This window comes from Stegodyphus dumicola, chromosome 7 (genome assembly GCF_044657685.1).
Source record: "Stegodyphus dumicola isolate Sdum_Otavi_A_Nest chromosome 7, ASM4465768v1".
Lineage (NCBI taxonomy): Eukaryota > Metazoa > Arthropoda > Arachnida > Araneae > Eresidae > Stegodyphus > Stegodyphus dumicola.
The window spans coordinates 11881012-11899703 of NC_140774.1; the positions used below are offsets into that span (position 1 = coordinate 11881012).

The window sequence follows — 18692 nt, forward strand, 5'->3', positions numbered from 1 at the left end:
AATACAGTTCTTAAGAATATTTTTCTTCTATTTAACATAATTTATTTAATTAAGCATGTCTTAAAATGAGATGTCTAATCAGAAATATTCAGGATTTTTATAAAATTACGCTTGCTGGATTCATTAAAATTATTCCAGATTTTTCTTTATGATAACTATTTTAGGTGGCCACTAGAGGGACTATTTTTAAAGAAATAACAGAACGCATGTAAAAATATACATGGCAATCTATAACACTATCCAAAATTCTAAAGATATTCTGTTTTTAAATATTTTGTGATTTTGTTGTTGAACTGAATTTTATGCGGCTTCAGTGCAAAGAAAGTCATATTTAATAAATAAAGTTAACACATAAAAATGTTAAAAATAAAAGAGAGAAAATTATTAGCCATCTAATAAGATAACTGAATATTGATATGATGCACCGAGAAAAGACTTAAAATGTATAAATTTTTTTGTGTCAACATGATAACACTGCATCGGGAATTCTGAGCATATGATGCCATGCATCTTTTAAGAATTTTACGATTTTGTTGTTGAACTGTATGCGGCGTAAATGCGAAGAAAACAATGTTTAATAATAAAGCTAACAAAACAGAAAAAAAGTGGATTAGCAGGAATGAATAGGAGGAATGACAGACTAGCGATCGCAAGCTCAGTTAGAACGTAAAAAACCATGAACAACCCTTTTTGGGCAACCAATAAAATCTAAAATCTTCCAGAAATTTTAATATTATTATTATTTTTTAATAATTATCTTATATATATTAAAAATTAATAAAAAATATAGTAAAAAATAATAAATTATTATTTTTAAATAATTATCATATATATATATAATAAAAATAATTAAAATATTAAATAATAATAATAATATAAAATTTTGCTATTTTTGATGCGTCACTATGCGTATACCCTTTGTTCAATTTTTAAATTTTCATGTTTGCTAATATGCTCTTTCATCTTCTAATGATGCATTTAGATTGATTGTAACATTTGAAGTTTTGCAAATATAAGCATTCGCGCACACTTAAAATAGTTCTTAATTTTTGCTTTCTCATCAGATTAGTATGAAGAAACATAACCGTACGTTTAAACAAAACAAAAAAAAAAAAAAAAAAAAAAAAAAAAAAAAAGAGAGAGAGAAAGACTTAACTGTTAACAAAGCAAATACCAGTTCTTAGTAAAACGTTACATGGCGCCATGTTAGTTCTACACTAATCTACAGCTTTATTTAAGCTTCTTAAAATTTTGCTCAATTTATCTTAAAGTAAAAAATAAGAGGGAAAATCACTGTCTATCTGATATTTTGAAAAAAACTATCCCAGTTCCTCTAAATCAGCAGTTCTCAACCTTTTGACTAACGCGTGTACCATCTAAACAAATATTGAAAAACTTAAGTACCACCAGTACATTTTGCAATGATTATTTTTCAATTCCCCAATAGAAATATTAAAAAAATTTCCCATTAGCACAGCTATTTATATTAAATTTGAACACATAAAAAATATTAGGTTAAAAATTGATTACCATTTTTACTATCAAAGTTTTAGTTATGATAATTTAAATCTAAAATTTAGTGTGAAATTTGGGCCTTTTTAAGAAAGATCAATTTTTTTTAAATATTTTTTTGGCCTTATTTCACTTATTTTACGTACGATTAAGTTACTATAAAGTTTATATTCTAAATTCTTAATTTAAGTGTTTTTTCTACTTTTCTGTAAAGTAAGTTAAAAAGATACAAAACCTACTCGCAAATTCATATTCACAATAGATTAATAATAATAATATGCAATTTTCCCTCTGACACAAACTATTTTATTCAATTAAGAAAAATTAAGGAAATTAGGATCCACTTTTAATTTTGTTCTATATTTATTTTTCATATATAACAGGGAAGAAAATCCTTGGTCACATAAATAGGTTGTGCAATAACGCAAAAAAAATTTAATAGCTTTATTTGAAATGTCTTTAAATTCTTTTTTTCGGTTCAGTCAAAAGTTAACAAATGTGCTATTTTTGAAATCTTCAGATAGAGTTCGATCACAGGAAACGTCTGTAAATTGTTCTTTTTCTTTACGAGATTTTTGAATTTAGTAGTTAAAAATACTTTGCGTACTACCGGTTGAGAATCGCTGCTGTAAATGAAGCCTCTTTATTCTGCTTGAAGAGCTCGGGCAACGCTATGTATTTCAGGTATTTCAAAATAAAATTTAAAACATCTGATGATCCTGAGAATTTTTTTAAATCCCGAGAATAGAAATGGGTATGTATTCGAGAATAAAATGGGATCTCATTCTCCTGTAACAGAATTCTAATTTAGAAGCATAATAATTTGCTTGGAAGCGGCTATCAAAAAGGAGTTTACCTTTACTTTGTCAAACGATAATACGATAATTGAAAGGAAATAACGCTTCTAAAAAACAATAAAGGTAATTGTAGCTTTATTTCTGCGAAATTAAGAACGAGAATACTTACAATTTTGCAGCTGCATATATTTCATTTGTTTCTGACAGATGTCAGCAGGATTTCATACGCGAGCCAGAAAAACGCTGAATTAATTTACTTCAACAGCTTTGAACGTTTCTTCGAAGCATCAAGAAAACGAAAGATAATCTTCTTTCTAATCTTACGTGATTGAAATTTATAAACATTCTGAATTTATTCCTATTATTTACCTACCAATGCTCCTAACAGAAAGAATTTATTGAAAAAATATTTAGGTTACTTTTTCGAAGAATTTTGTTATGAATTATTTGAAGATAATTCATTCTGAATTATTTTACTTCATCGTTTTTAGATATTTATTTCTTCGTAACATAAAGAAAATGAAAAATTAAACTTCCTTTTTTTAAATGTTAACTGATCTGAAATTTTGAGAAGTTATGAATTTATTCTTTATCTTCCGGTATTTCTAACACTGAGAATTTATAAAAAGTTAATTAATTAATCGAAGATTTTGAAATGATAACTTATTTATTTCGATTATTGTTTGAGTTTTGTTTTTAAAATAGTTTGTGTTAGGGGAAAATTGCATATTATTATTTGTAATCTATTGTGAATACGAATTTGCGTGTAGGTTTTGGATCTTTTTAACTTACTTTACAGAAAAGTAGCAAAAACACTTAAATTAAGAATTTAGAATATAAACTTGATAGTAACTTAATCGTACGTAACTGAAAACAGACATATGCCAGTGTATAAAATTTAAAATTAGGGAAAAAAGCAGTATTAAATTATCACAAAGTCTGCATGAAAATTTATCGATTTCGGCAGCGATCAGAAAAGGGTTCCTCTTCTTCAAGAACAAAAAACGTTTTTACAAAGTGGGAGAGGTGACCGTATTTATGTCTCCTTATGTTTTACAAAGCGTACCACTAGATTCACATAAGTTTTAAAACTTTATAGCTTTTCTCGATACACGAATATGAAGAAACAATTATGCCCTTGACGTAATGCAAACCACGGATCTTCCACTTCCTGCAAGTGAACTACTATGCATGCAATTAACTTATACTATATGAGATCACGCTTAGTGGATAGTATTAATTCTTTACAGTCTTCCCTATTTAAAGGGCGACTAAAACGAGACGTGAGACCCAACCTTCGTCTCCCCGTGGTTTGTTTGCTTTGGTTACGACAAAACAGGAGAAGTCTATCGGCCCAAGGAGAAAGATGCTTCCTTGGAAGACTTTCTAAGGAAAAGAAGTTGTTTCTTATTTGAAAATACTGGTGGTTAGGAATAATATTTCATTCAGTTTGTTCGGGCTTCATTGTAGGATCATAATTGCCATGTTATTAGTAATGCTAGCATTAAAAAAAAGTAAAATCTAAGAATAAAAACTGAAAGGGGTCAGATTTTAACGATCACCCAAAAGGAATTGTTAAGGTTGTAAGGTTTATTTTAATTTTATAACAGTTACATTTGATTTTGAAACCCTTTCCTTTAAACTCTTGTTTCTCACTTACAACTCCCTACCAGAATGAGTTTTTAGTATCGCGTTGCATGTAAATGAGGTAGAAGGAGTATTTAAGGAGGGTTCAGCTTACTTCAGTTGAATAGCTTAGGAGCCCTTAGTGGCGCGTGTTTGCTGTCAGGCTACTTCGTTATTAAGCCCTCTACGCTCTGCCGTATTCTAGATGCCTGTTGATAATCGCCGGCTAATTTAATGAAGGGCCAACTACAGTAGGCAATTGTGTCTAGGTTCGGCAATGTAAGTTTAGTTTAGTATTAGATAAGTTTCTTAGCTTGATTTTAAGCCCAAGTGGAGGCTTTCTTGTAAGCCCGAGAAGGGACCATCTGTTATTGTTTCTTTGAGGCATTTTTAACCCTTATCTGGACTTTGTCGTTACACAATTGAACTCAGCGATATGAACTTCCTCGACGTTCAACACATACAAAGTAGTTAGGAATATTATATGGCTTTTTAAGCTTTCGCTGAGCTCGCAGTCCACCAATCTGCTCTTGTATTCACTCAGGTCTCTCTAAATTGTTACTACTCTCGGCTGTATTAGGTGCCCTTGATAGCTTTGCTAGCTAATTAGATATTGAGGAACCAACTAGTTAGATTTGTGTTAACTCATTTCTTTTTAGCTTTTATTAAGCATAATTTCTTCACACTTACGCCACACATAATTCAACAGAAAAATTACAAATTTTTAAAAGCAACATAGCACCATATGTTTAGAATTAAGGATGCAGTGGTGTTGGCATATAATTTTCTACTATTTTTAGCTCACCATTTCAATGTTCAGTTTTCTTAGTGAGATGGTTTGCAAAATTTTTCATGTCTCTTTATTAATGCTTTGTGTGTTAACTTAATTTATTAAATATCAAGTTCTTCCACATAAAATTCGATTCAACAGCAGAATAACAAAATATTTAAAAATAGCATATCTTTAGAATTTCTGATAAACAGTCTAGAGCACTAGATATAAAAATGTTTTATTCCGTACAGTGTTGCTTGCTTTCTGATCGTTGAGTTTGTTAATCAAAAATTCCCTTTCAGCTTTTGTAACATATGAAACATAAAATTCGAAATTCAAAATTGGAACTTCCAGGTGCACATGTTCGAGTGGAAGTCCACGTTATTCAAAATTAAATGGCTCTAAGTTCCGTCGTTTTTTCCCCAATGCGAGGAATCTACATAAATACATACACTCACATTCATTATTTAATTTCTTTCAAGATAATATAGGGTGATAGTATTTGGAGTCAATAATTTGAAAAAGTGTTTCACCGTTTATAGCAAATGACCGAAGCAAAATCCCGGTTCTAGACTAATAGCCCATTCGGACTAACGCTCTTTTGGGCTAAAACATAAAGCACAATAAAACTGCGAAGAAAAGAAAGAACGCATGTATTTAAGTAATAATTAAATAGAAATCTATAAACTTGTAAGGTTTATCCTAAGTTTATAACAGTTGTTAATTTAAATCTCCTTTCCTATCTATCCTAATTTCAGCTTACAAATTACTTACCAGAATATATTTCTAGAATCGCGTTTAATGCAAATGAGTAGGAGTAGTATTTAAGTCGAAGTTCCACTGACTTTGAGAGAGAGAATCAGGGTTTCTGACAAGCGCGCGTTTGATTTTGAACACGTCTCTCTAAATTGTTACTACTCTCGGCTGTATTACGTGCCCTTGATAGCTTTGCTAGCTAATTAGATATTTAGGGCCTACTAGTTAGATTTGTGTTAGCTTCGGCTACATGTCTTTAGTTAATCATTAGTTAAGTTCTCATTTCTTACACTTTTGAGCTTAAGCCCAGGTGGAAGCTTTGCTGTACGTCCTAAGTAAGCGGCCGACTGTATGTCTTTATTTTGAGCAATACAGGGTAATTAACCCTTCTTGAGTTTTACGTTTCTGTTTCTGGACTTAAGCGATTATTCGCCCAGCAGTTCACTAAGTTCCTCCACATTTAGTTGTAGAGACGTTAGGCTATTTCGAAGCAGGAAAGATGAAAAATGAGCAGTGCCCTCGCCGGGACTCGAACCACGGATCTCTCGAATACGCGTCGAGTTTGCTGACCGCTACACTATGAAGGCACGCTAAGAAGGCGGAAGAAATACCTTAAATAATTAAGACACAATAACACGCCGAATAAATACTAATTCAGAAGGCAAACAACAAAAATCATAAATACTAATTCAGAAGACAAACAACAAAATTTTGTAAATATAACGCTGATTTTTGTAGTTTGTCTTCTGAATTAATACCTTAAATAGTTATTAGATAAAAGGAGGAACACCACAAACTTAAGTTTTTAAACTAAAAATTATGAAATTCTGACAGGCTAAAATTATTTCTTTTTCTCTATTATTAAATAAGGAAGTATCTTTTCGTATGTATTTATGTATGTTTGTAGCACTGCCGAAAATCGGCGGGACAAATTTTTAAAAATGGTCTTCCATCCGAAAATGTGCACCCTGGAATTGAAATTTTAAATTCCGAATCTGCTCTTCGTTTGTTTTCTATTTTGGGCGAATTTAACGAGCTTTTGATTAAAAACTCAGCAATTTTAGCTTTGTGTTACCACTCGAAAAAAATACAAGATATTTTCGTTTCAAATTTAATTAAAAAGATATTTGAGCCATTTCCGGTGACATGGAAGAACTTTGTTGCGACACGGTAAAACGCAATACATTTGTCTTTCGATTTAAATCAACAAATTCAGCGATTTAAAAGGTATTTTAATTAAATTAACATTCAACTAAATTTTAAAAATTAAATACCTGAATTAAAATATTTTGATCTTCAATGCAGCAGTGTGTAGTCGTTCATCAAAGCTTAAGATGATATTTAATTTTTCTTTAAAATTTACTCTGTTTTTTAATTAACAAACTCAGCGATTTTAAAGCGATACGCACAGATTAATTTTAATTATTAATAATTACCAGCTGGAATAATTGAATTTCATCAGCTGGATTCATTAAAATCACTATATACTTTTACCTTTTTTATAATAACCAATTTAAGCTGCTAACAAATTTAAAAATACAAGCCGTAATTCCGCAAAAAAATTAAAAAGATATTTGAGCCATTTTTTTTTTAAAGTGGTGTAAGTCCATTTTTGACAAAAAGTTAGTTAATGATAACAATGAATGCAATCTGTTAGGAGCTTTTTGGGGGGAACAGACCCTTCCCCTATGTACGCAGGAGTATTTACGTAGCTAATGAAATTACAATTACTTTGAAAGTGGTGTAAATCCATTTTCGAAAAAGTATAATATTTAGTTCAAAAAGTGAATTACATAGTTTCTTTATTTCGTGGTTATATATGTGTGGCAACACTGTTAATGGCATAAACAGTTTCGTTCGTTTACTGGAATTTTGGTACTTCGCCCGTTTACTGTAGAGTATAAAGCTTAGTAATGTGTACTGTTTGTTTAGTTAACGTAAATAAGTATTACTTCTAAAATCACTAATTGTTGATTTTATAACAAAAGTGCATTTTATATTATACAATATTCGAATTAGATAACGTCACCTTAGATTCGGAAATGATTCAGGTAGGTATTTATAAAATAAACTTTTATTCTGATACATTTCCATCTACATTTTAATTAATTTTGGTATTTTATTACTATTATTTTATAATCATCTCAATGAATAGAAACAAAAAGGATTTTTGAATCATATTCTGATGAAAATAATATATATTTCTGTAGGGTTTTCTTTCAAAACAGAGAGCACGAACATTGCACTTTTAAAATGCTTTTATTTTAATAATAAGAAATAGATAAAAGTAATAAAGTAAAAATTAATCTTGCAGGATTCATGTAATGATGCACAATCACAGACAATATTAGTTCCTCGGGCGTTGATAGAATACGTTAATCCACAGCTATCTTTAAATAGTATGATCATCTAAAATCACTTGGACACCAAAGAAGACCGTCTGTCTTCTTCAACTCTTGAAGAAAAGCGAGCCGTCTGCTCACATCTCCTACTCCACTCTCGACCACGTCTGGACGCTATCTGACGCTGTCTGGAATGATTCGCACTGAGCTATGCTGGTATGACCTCATTGCTGGTAATTCGCTAAGTCAGCATCGGTCGTCAATCTCCACAGCTTCGGCCAGCCTGAATCCTCGATGTCTGTTGAGTGGACGTCCCCATCATCTACCTGCAAAGAGAATAAAAAACAAAAAACAAAAACAAACAAAAAAAAAAAAGAAAAGAAAAGAAAAGAAAAGAAAAGAGAGCATTAGGTCCTCAGGTTTTGAGCTGATACAAACATCAAATCAATTTGACCATGGCTTCATATGGTCAGCCGCAGTAGATGTCAAATTCGGTCCTTCATGGCATCCTACGTTTTCGACGTCATATCTGTCATTTGGTCTAACAGCTATGATTTTATACGGTCCATGAAACTTAGGTCGTAGTTTCAAACCAGTTCCATATTGAGTTCTCTGAATGGCTACCAAATCACCAATCTTGTACAGTTTCGGTTTCTTACGTCTTTTATTAAATTGCTTACAATTCTCTTCTTGTATCTTCAAAATGTTGTTTTTCGCATCTTCTCTCATTTCATCACGTTCTTGCATCAACTGCTTTAAATATTCTTCATTCAATATCTTGTAGAGTTGCGCGCCTCCGACTTGCACGCAACCAAGAGGTGACTGTTGAAACTGGAAAATAGACAGAGTCTTGCTAAGGGTTTAAGTCCCTTTTTATTCAACTTAAGAAATTACAATTGCGTGCTCTTGACGCTCACAAACTACGCCGACCCGGCGGTAAAATAAAAATAAGAACCTGAAAAGAAAATAATAACAAGTCTCTAACTACGAGGCTCTCTAAAAGTAACTAACCTCACCGAGTTTTACAATACCGCTGCTAATTCAGCAAACTTTGAATATCACGTTGAACGAATAACAATTCTCCGAGGCAAGCACACAGGCGAAACGCGGGGTTCTTCAATTTCTGGCTAACTACCTCCGCGCTCGTGAAGTAAGAACAGCACACCTCGAACTCGTTTTCATTCTATTTAACTCAGAATACTTCCGCTGATAATTTGAATCCTTGCGCGTTCTACTAAAATTTACATACTCTGGCATTGGCAGTTCCAGGGGAAAGTAAGGCTTGACAGGAAAGATAGTTTAAACTTAAAATAAATGTTAGTTAAAATAAATATAAACCCTACAATCTCACTAATTCTCAGATCTTCCTTATTCTTCATTTTTGTGTCTAGGAGAAGCTCAGACGGTGAATATTTTGTACTTCTCGTAGTTGTGCTTTTGATTATTCTCTGGACATCTGGAACATACTTAAACCATTTCGTTGGATCCTCATGTGATAATTTTGACAAAACAGGAAACAAAATTCTATGGATTCGCTCAACCTGTCCGTTACCTCTTGGAATACCGGTAGTAATTTTGACATGTTCTATGTCTTTTACAGTACAATAAGCTGAAAATTCTTTCGATGTAAAGGCACTACCTCGATCTGAAATGATTCTGGCCAGATTTCCAAATGCAGTCTGTTGTTGCTTCAATTTTCAAATAACTTCTTGGTGATTTCACTGGATAGAACCAAGTAAATTTCGTAAAAGCATCAACACAGTCAGAATGTGTTCGTATCTCTTGTTCGTCGATGGAAGAGGTCCAATAAAGTCGACATGGTATGTACTCAAGGGAACGTTGTCTTTCGGTACAGGATGAAGAAATCCTTCTGCTTTTCCTTGCTTCTTGTTGTACAGTATACATTCTATACAGTTAGCAATTATTTTTTCAACTTTGCATTTCAGTCTGGGAATATAGAATTCTTGCTCTACAGCATTCACAGTTTTATCTACAGCAAAGTGACCTTTTTTATGCACCTTCTGTATGATTTCGTTCTGTAAGGATTCTGACACTACTAGCAGATCTTTACCAATTTCAAATTTGTACAAAATATCATTTCTCAGGAAGAATCCATTCTCTTCTCCCTTCTCAACTAAATTCTTTATCAATTTCACATGTTCATCTTCATTCTGTTGTTGTGCCAACCGAATCTTCTCAGTTATATCAGATGTGTATGATGTTAAAATTAAAGCATTTCTACTTAGAGCATCAGCATGTTTCATTTGGCTTCCTGAACGATGTACAATTTCGTAATCGAATTCTTCAATAAACTTTGCCCATCTTGCAATCTTAGGAGTTAAATCTTTCTTATCTAAAGTTTTCTGAAAAGCACTACAATCAGTTACAATTTTGAATTTAGAGCCTAACAAATAGTTTCGAAATTTCTTCAGAGCTTCTATAACTGCAAGGGCTTCTAATTCGTAACTACAGAGTTTCTCTTGCTGCGGTGAAGTCTTCTTACTCATATGCTGGATTGGGTGATAATTACCATCAGCAGACAGTTGGAGTAATACCGCACCAAAGCCTTGACCACTAGCATCAGTATGAAGTTCTAATGGATATCCTTGTCTAAATATGTGTAGAACAGGTGCTTGAGAGAGAATTTTTTTAATCTGCAAAAAGCTTCCATTTGTTCGGAATCGAATTTAAAACCAATACCTTTTCTAAGTAAGTCACTAAGAGGGTTAGCTATTTTAGCATAATGAGAAATGAATTTACGAAAATAACCTGTTAGTTCTAAAAAGCTTTGTAGTTTACAGTTACGTGGTTGTGGAAAGTTTCGAACAGCAACAGTTTTGGAAGGTGATGGTCGAATAGTTCCGTTTTCGATTACATGTCCTAAAAATTCAATTTTACGCTTTAAGAATTGGCACTTTTTGAAATTTATTTGTAATCCATATTCCGAAGTAGTTTTGAATACTCTTTCTAATTTGTCTAAACATTCAACTTCATCATTAGCCGGTATGACTATATCATCCATATAAATAATTAGTACACCTTCATTTAACAAGTTACGAAATACTGAATAAATATACCTTTGAAAAACATTTGGACTAATACATAAACCAAAAGGAGCTTTAAGAAATTCATAAATATCATTATGTGTTATAAGCGCGGTGTATTTTTTGCAGTTTTCATCTATGTCTACATGGAAAAAGCCATTTTTCAAATCTAGTGTCGTGAAGACCTTTGACTGTTCTAAACGATCAAGTACTTCCGGAATTAAAGGCAGTGGAAATTTGTCTTTGATAATCTTCTTATTTAATTTCCGATAGTCAATGCATAATCTTTTAGAATTATCCCTCTTGTTACACAAACAATAGGCGCTGCATAGTTAGATTTGCTAGGCTTTATTACTTTTTCTTTCAGCCATTCATTAATTTGATCCTCAACAATTTTTTGTTCCGCGAAAGACATGTATCTTCTATTTTGACAGAGGGAATTTCATCGCATAAATTTATTTGCATCTTGAAGTCAGATTGTCTATTTTTCCGAGGCTGGTACGAATTAATTAAATTACACAGTCTTTCTTTTGTTCCGCACTCGAAATATGCGATAAATCAATCTCGTTGACAGAAATAGCATTCACCAGATGTGAAAGGTAATTAATTTTCAAGCCACTTTCGCTTTCGGGGTTTTCGTTTACATTAACGGAGACGCCAGGCGATTGAGAAAGATCATAAATATTCTTCAATGACACAGCAATATTCAAATTTCCCATAACGCAACGAACGTTAGCATTTCGAGATGACTCAGCAGTTATCAAGTTTACATTACTTTTATTCCGATGAGAAATTATTTGAAGGCCATTCTCGGTAAAGGAAAAGTTAAACTGATTCATTACATCCAAACCTAATACAATTTGATTACATAACGACTTAACTACATAAATTTTCGTACGAAGTGAAAAACTATCAATTGAAATATCAGAAATGGAAAAGCCGATAGGGTACGTTTGCTTTGATTCAATTCCGTTTAATGTGATATCGCTACAATTTAAATTAGGAGAACCAATCTGCTTGTGTAACTAACTCCACGCTGCATATCGTCACATCCGAACCAGTGTCAACAAGACTATCAACTAAATGATTATTTATCTCTACAGTCTTCATAATTCTATCCTTATCAGAAATTCGTTGTAATAAAGCTTGTTTCTCGGGATTCTGATCTGGACAATCAGTTGATTTAGGCCCCAACTTTTCACATTTAAAACATTTTACACCCTTCGATTTGTTTACACAGTGCGATGACTGATGCAAAAATTCCTGGCAATTAAAACATTTGACCTTATTAACGTTAGATTGATTTCGGTTTGATGACGCAAGCTTATTTCTATCTTTAACTTGGGTGTCTACTTTCGGTTTCGGATTTTTAAATTTATCATTGTCAGATCTCATTTTATCATAAATTTTAAGTCTTTGTTTAAATTCAGATATTGTTTCGCAACCATACAGTATAGTTTTCCTCACCACAGAATCGGAAATACCATCAATAACATATTTAATTAATGAATCATCTTCAATGTTACCTCGTGAACACATTTCTTTCATTTTCAAAAAATACTCATCTAAAGATTCATTAGGCATTAATTTACGCTTACATAACATTTCATGCAATTCAGCAGAATTAAAAGCTTCACCAAATTCAGATTTCAAAAGCTTTTTTAACTTACACCAGTCATTAACTTTAGGTTCACTCTGAATAAATAGTTTCGCTTTACCTTTTAATGATCTTTTTGCAAAAACTAATTTATGGAAATCACTCAATTTCAAAGAATTTATAACATCTTCAAATTCAGCTAACCATTTATCAACATTTTCATATGCATTACCAGAAAAAGGATTAACAATACTTTCAATATTCGAAAAACTAAGATGCGGTTTAAAATGATCTTGAATTGGAAGCTGCATACTGTTATTTACTTTAGACTCGTTAAAACCAGGATTGTCTCTTTGATTATTATCAAGCACTACTTCAGAAATTTTATTAACAGTTTCATCTTCAATATCACTATTTTCTTCATGCAAAATATTTTCAAATAATACAGATAAATCATACAGGAAAGAGACAATTCGGGTTACGACTTCCGATTTTAAACCTTCTGAGTTTATGCACAATACATTGCAAACTTTAATTAACTCATTCAAAGTAAAACTACTCTGCACTATATCTATTTTCTTATTAAATTCTTCAGAATTTGGTTTAAATATAAAGCCAGAAAATTCACGTAATCTTTTCCGGTTATTTCGATCTCCATCAGTATTAAAAATAAGCTTATGCAAACTTTTGATTTCAGAACTTTTACTGTTCTTTTGCTTCCAATTCTGGAATTTCTACTAACTTCATATTGGAAAGAAAGTTTTGTACTCACTCGACTGATGATCGTCTTCAATTGGGGTAATCCACACTTTATACGAGTAATCCAATAAATCCAATAACATGTTACCAATAACAGTTCACTCAGTTCACAGTTCAATGCACAGTTCATAATGCCACTCGCACACTTTCGAGTTCGTTGTTCGAGCCGCACGGTTGGTCGCCAAAACTTGTAGGGTTTTCTTTCAAAACAGAGAGCACGAACATTGCATTTTTAAAATGCTTTTATTTTAATAATAAGAAATGGATAAAAGTAATAAAGGTTAAGTAAAAATTAATGTTGCAGGATTCATATAATGATGCACAATCACAGACAATATTAGTTCCTCGGGCGTTGATAGAATACGTTAATCCACAGCTATCTTTAAATAGTATGATCATCTAAAATCACTTGGACACCAAAGAAGACCGTCTGTCTTCTTCAACTCTTGAAGAAAAGCGAGCCGTCTGCTCACATCTCCTACTCCACTCTCGACCACGTCTGGACGCTATCTGACGCTGTCTGGAATGATTCGCACTGAGCTATGCTGGTATGACGTCATTGCTGGTAATTCGCTAAGTCAGCATCGGTCGTCGATCTCCACATTTATAATAATATATATTTATAATAAACATTTCATGAAAAAATTGGTTTGATTCAACTGAAATCCCATATTTAATATTTCATAAATGTATATATTCACATTTTGTTAACTTTGAAAGTGGTGTAAGTCTATTTGAGGTCATCAAAAGTACACAATTATTTTAATTAATACTTTAAAAACGATCACATTATAAATTTCAATTAATTTAATATTTAAAAAACATAAAATGAGGGTATTAACATATACCAATATTTTTCAAACCATTCATTAACAAAACCTTAAATATTCATATAATATAAAATGGACTTTCACCGCTCTTAAAGAATTTTTCGTTGTCATCGCTTGAAGCTGCGAAGCTGTACAGAAAACGTTCGAGACAAATATGAAAAACTGATCTGCCGTCTTAAAACTGAGCCTTCTTAAAAATTCGCATTCATGCTTGGAATTTTTTAAAAAGCTTTGTTTTTTTTTGGGGGGGGCATTTCTATTAGCATATTTTCAGTGAGAGCTAAGAGATCCATATGTTAAGAATGAGAGCTAAAAACTGGAGCTTCAAAAAAAGGGGGCGGGAAATGTTAAAAGCAAAAACAGAAATAATGAAAAAAAATATCTCAAACCCAATCTGGATCGCATTGTCTACGCCAAAAAGCATCTGCTGTCTTCGACGTTCTATTAGATTTCTCACCCTTGTTCTTACGCAAAAGCGGCTGCGATAAGCCTTAAGGGGGGCATGTGCAATATGGCGGGCTTCTCTATATAATCAAGTGTCTCTAAAATTGACTGAACTCCAGATTCTTTGGTGCCGAAGTTCTCCTTTAAAAAAAGGTGGTAAACTTGAAAAAGACAGGCAGATCCTACGAAACACGGCTCTGCTGCTGCTCCCTGCAAATTTCGTCGAGTCGTCGACCTTAAAAATCTGTTCTTCCTGTTCTTTTCCTACGAGACACCATATATTGCATTCATCTTTTTAAATTGATAAAACATCTCGAAAAGAAAATTCGATTTAAGGGCTGCAGACCTGATGTTACGAAACTGTTTTGTTTCTTAATGTCCTTTACCGATTGCATTGAAATGAACAATCCTTAATTTGTTTGGGTACTTTAAATTCTAACTTTTTGTATGCGACACCAAAACACCTCCATGGACTGTGGTAACAGAAAAGGAATATTTATCTATTTAGACGATATCATTATTACTAGTGATAATCTCGACCAACATGTACAGGATTTAAGACAGGTGTTTGCTTTATTAAATGAGGCCGGTCTAAAAGTTAATGTCGAAAAGTGCAAATTTGCAGCCCCTGAATTAAAATATTTAGGTTACAAAATATCTCAGAAAGGAATCGAGACAGACGAATCAAAAATAATCGCTGTACAAAAGTATCCGACTCCGAACACGGCAAAGAAGCTCTTTTCTTTTCTAGGACTTTGTTCATATTATAGGTCCTTTATAAAAGATTTTGCAGCTATTGCTGAGCCATTGTTAAAATTAAAAAATTAAAAAAGAAAAAGGCAAGATTCTCGTGGACGGCCGAAGCCAATAGTGCTTTCGAAAAATTAAAACAAGCATTAACGCAAGCCCCTGTGTTGAAATTTTCTGAAAAGGATGAGAATTTAGAAATTTCAGCGGATGCTTCGGATTATGCGGTAGGAGCGGTACTTTCGCAAAATCAACAGCCCGTGGCATTTTTTAGCCGAACTTTAAATCAAACACAAAGAAACTATTCCGCGACCGAGAGAGAGGCACTTGCAGTTCTGTTAGCAGTGCAAAAGTTCCGAGTCTATTTTGGAAAGGCGCCAATAACAGTGTACTCTGATCATGCGGCGGTAACTAGATTGTACTCAGGGAAAAACTTATCCCCAAGGTTAATAAGATGGGCACTCAAGCTACAAGAATATAATCTGGTAATCAAGCATACCCCCGGAAACGAAAATATCGTAGCAGATGCCCTATCCAGAATTAAAATAGATGAAGAAGGTAATACCGTAAAGGTGGCAATGCTCACAGCATGTACAATAAATTCCCGAGAAACTGTAATAACCGAACTGGGTAAGGATCCTGAGTTTGGAAGCATTTATGAGTATTTAAAGGATCCTAAAAATTTAAGCCACCAAGATATTGTGGCGATAAGAAATAGGGCGGCCCATTACGAACTAATAGATGGTCTAATATTCTATACAAAAACTACAAATTCCAACAACGGATTTCGACCTGTTATCCCAGCTAGTCTTAGATTAAATATCCTGCAGGAGCTCCATGACAGCCCTTTAGCTTCTCATGCTGGTATTCGAAAAACTATCCAACGCGTACGCGAGGCAGTCTACTTTCCTGAACTGCAAAAGTTAACAAGGGCGTATGTCCAGTCCTGCCCAACATGTCAAGCAGTTAATTATATTAATTTCCGCCCGGCCGTGTTTCTAAATAGTATTAAATCCGAATTTCCAAATGAAATAATTGGCATCGATTTATTGGGCCCTTTCCCAAAAAGTCAGTTAAATAAAAGTCGCTATCTCCTTGTTATGGTTGATCATTTTAGTAAGTGTATCAGGTTCAATGTTTCTTCTAACCTTCTTCGGAAACATACAATGACCTGACTAGAACAGAGAGCTTACTAAAGCTATGTTCACTAATTGTAGTAAGTAGACAGGATACAGACGAAGGGTATACAAAACCCTTTATTTTTTTTCTTTATATACAATGACTTCCGTACTTCGGAATACAATGACCCTCCACTCGGGGTCTAACTTAAAAGATATCAAAATAAAACTAAACTCTAATTTAACTTTAGAATAAGATTGGCCTTATAATAACAGAAAGCGTATGTAGCACAGAGACTGTGAACACTACAATACGTTTAATTTATCAAGAGGATTAAAACCTCTGGCCTGGAAGGCAAAGTAGCAACTGCGTAACTTCTAAGGTAAGCGGCCTGCTTCGAACTCACGGCTTCCTCTCTTCTGCTTGGCAAAAAGGCCACACTTAAATACTTGGCGTTCGCCAGACAACTTTGCATAAAACTCCTTCACGCTTATAATTCTGGCCGGAAGTAGAAAATAAGAAGTGATAGTAAAGATTTAAAATAAAATAAACGTTAGTAAAACTTAAGATCCTTACATACTTCCCGCCAGAGTTAATTAGTTTGAAACTGAGGTCTAAAACGACCTTGTTGAAAACTTTTAGCTCTAGAAACTAACGCGAGGCCAAACTTTTACAAACATAACTTAGCTAGAAACTAGAAAATTTTAAAAGAAAGAAATTTGTTACAATAGCAGCTCCCGGAATATACAACAATCTTTTTTCTTTTTCATCTGTACTGCATCAAAACAGGAGCTTTATTCAATTCTGGTTCCTTCCAGAGATCTGGAAGGAAAACTAGTTTAATGAAATGTTACAGAATGACATTGAAAATAACATATAGAATATACTTTTCTTAACATTCTTATTTCATTCGTGACTATTTTAATTATCTCTCCCCGTGCTCTCTGACATGTGTTGTAAAAACACCAAACACGAATGTGTTTCTGTCTATGTGTTCAACACTTCCTCCTACAATCAAAACACTAATGTGTTAAAATTCAACATACGAGACCTCTTAACACACCCTAATTTCAACTCTAGACCCTGAGGTACTATTCTGAAAGTGGCTAACTCTAAAGTGTAGCGTCAGAGAGCCTAACTACATCATTCAACCTTTAACACATATTCACCATGATTTAATCTTTACAGTCACACGAATAACAAATTTTTTAACATTACTTTCACTTTTACCATATCACGTTATTTCTAAACATTCAAAATAACAGTTCACATGTATACAAGAACATATCAAGATGCCGTTAATTTTACACATTTGAAAACATACATTAGTAGTACATTGTTAACTTCTATTCTTTTCAAAGCAAGTGCCAATTCTTTCTACATTGAAATAATACTACATTTCAAAAAGTCTTTCAGACTAAAACTTCTTTCTTGTTAGAATGTTTTAAATAAAATTTATACAATAACTTTTTACAATATTTAAGTCTTTATACAACGCTATTATACATCAACTTTAGTTTTACGCGCGAGTAATTGAAAAACATAATAAGAAAATCGGTCACAACTCATTTCTCGCCCTTTTGGCGATAAAGGTAGACCTCGCATGAGGTAAAACTTCTTCAAATCTGCCACTTGCAGTAAGAATGAAAGATTAACTTAAGTTTGTAAAGTAACACAAAATTTTACTTATCTTTGTAATATTCAGACATCCTTTTCTGGGCCCAGTCTTTAAAGGTGCTGCAAACCGTAGCTTGGTTGATCCTCCTTCTTGTACGGGCTCGCCCTTCAGTGCTTTCCTCTGGAAGCTTCCGTTTTTCACCACTACGGCCACCCTTGAACATCTTCCTTCTGTCCTCTGTTTGTGGTCTTGGCCGTTTGAAGGCAGCTGGTCTTGGTGGAACCGGGAAACTTCTGTCGTGATCCTGCTTGGACCTCGTTGTTGGCCGTTCCAATTTTTCTTGTACTTTTTCCTCCGCCGCTGATGGCCCTTCCGCAGTTCGGCGACTTTTGCTGCGGAGAGTTCTGTCGGATGAGTCAATCTTCCGTTTCACAGCCGGGTTATAGTTGCCGTCCTTTCTCCCGGTCTTTTCCACATACGTCGTCCTTCTCCCTTCTTCATTCTGGGGGTGTTCGTGAACTCTGTTTTTTGGACGGTGGAACGGCTTCTTTTTCTTTGTACCTTCAATTTTTCCGCGGGGCAATTTTCTTTTCACTTGCTTCTGTCTCTCATTGGCTTGCCCTTGTACTTGTCGTTTTCCCACCTCTGGAACTTGTACCTGCGGTGTCTGCCGTACCGGATCCTGCAAAAGATCTGAAAAGATTTGCATTTTATTACGGTCATAGAATG

At 33.4% G+C, this 18692-nt stretch overlaps 1 protein-coding gene across 2 annotated transcripts in view; it reads right to left on the reverse strand.

Annotated features, from left to right (window-relative positions):
* Positions 1–18692, reverse strand: part of LOC118206078 (uncharacterized) — a 63637-nt gene that overhangs the window by 15370 nt on the left and 29575 nt on the right. Inside the window, exon 1 of one of the 2 annotated variants that reach the window (XM_035378348.1) lies at positions 13219–13303. The exons of the other annotated variant lie outside the window; for it this stretch is intronic. Coding sequence (XP_035234239.1) covers positions 13219–13288 — 70 coding nt within the window. The 5' untranslated portion in view covers positions 13289–13303. Of the gene's footprint in view, positions 1–13218; positions 13304–18692 lie in introns of those variants that run through there. 2 annotated transcript variants of the gene reach the window in all.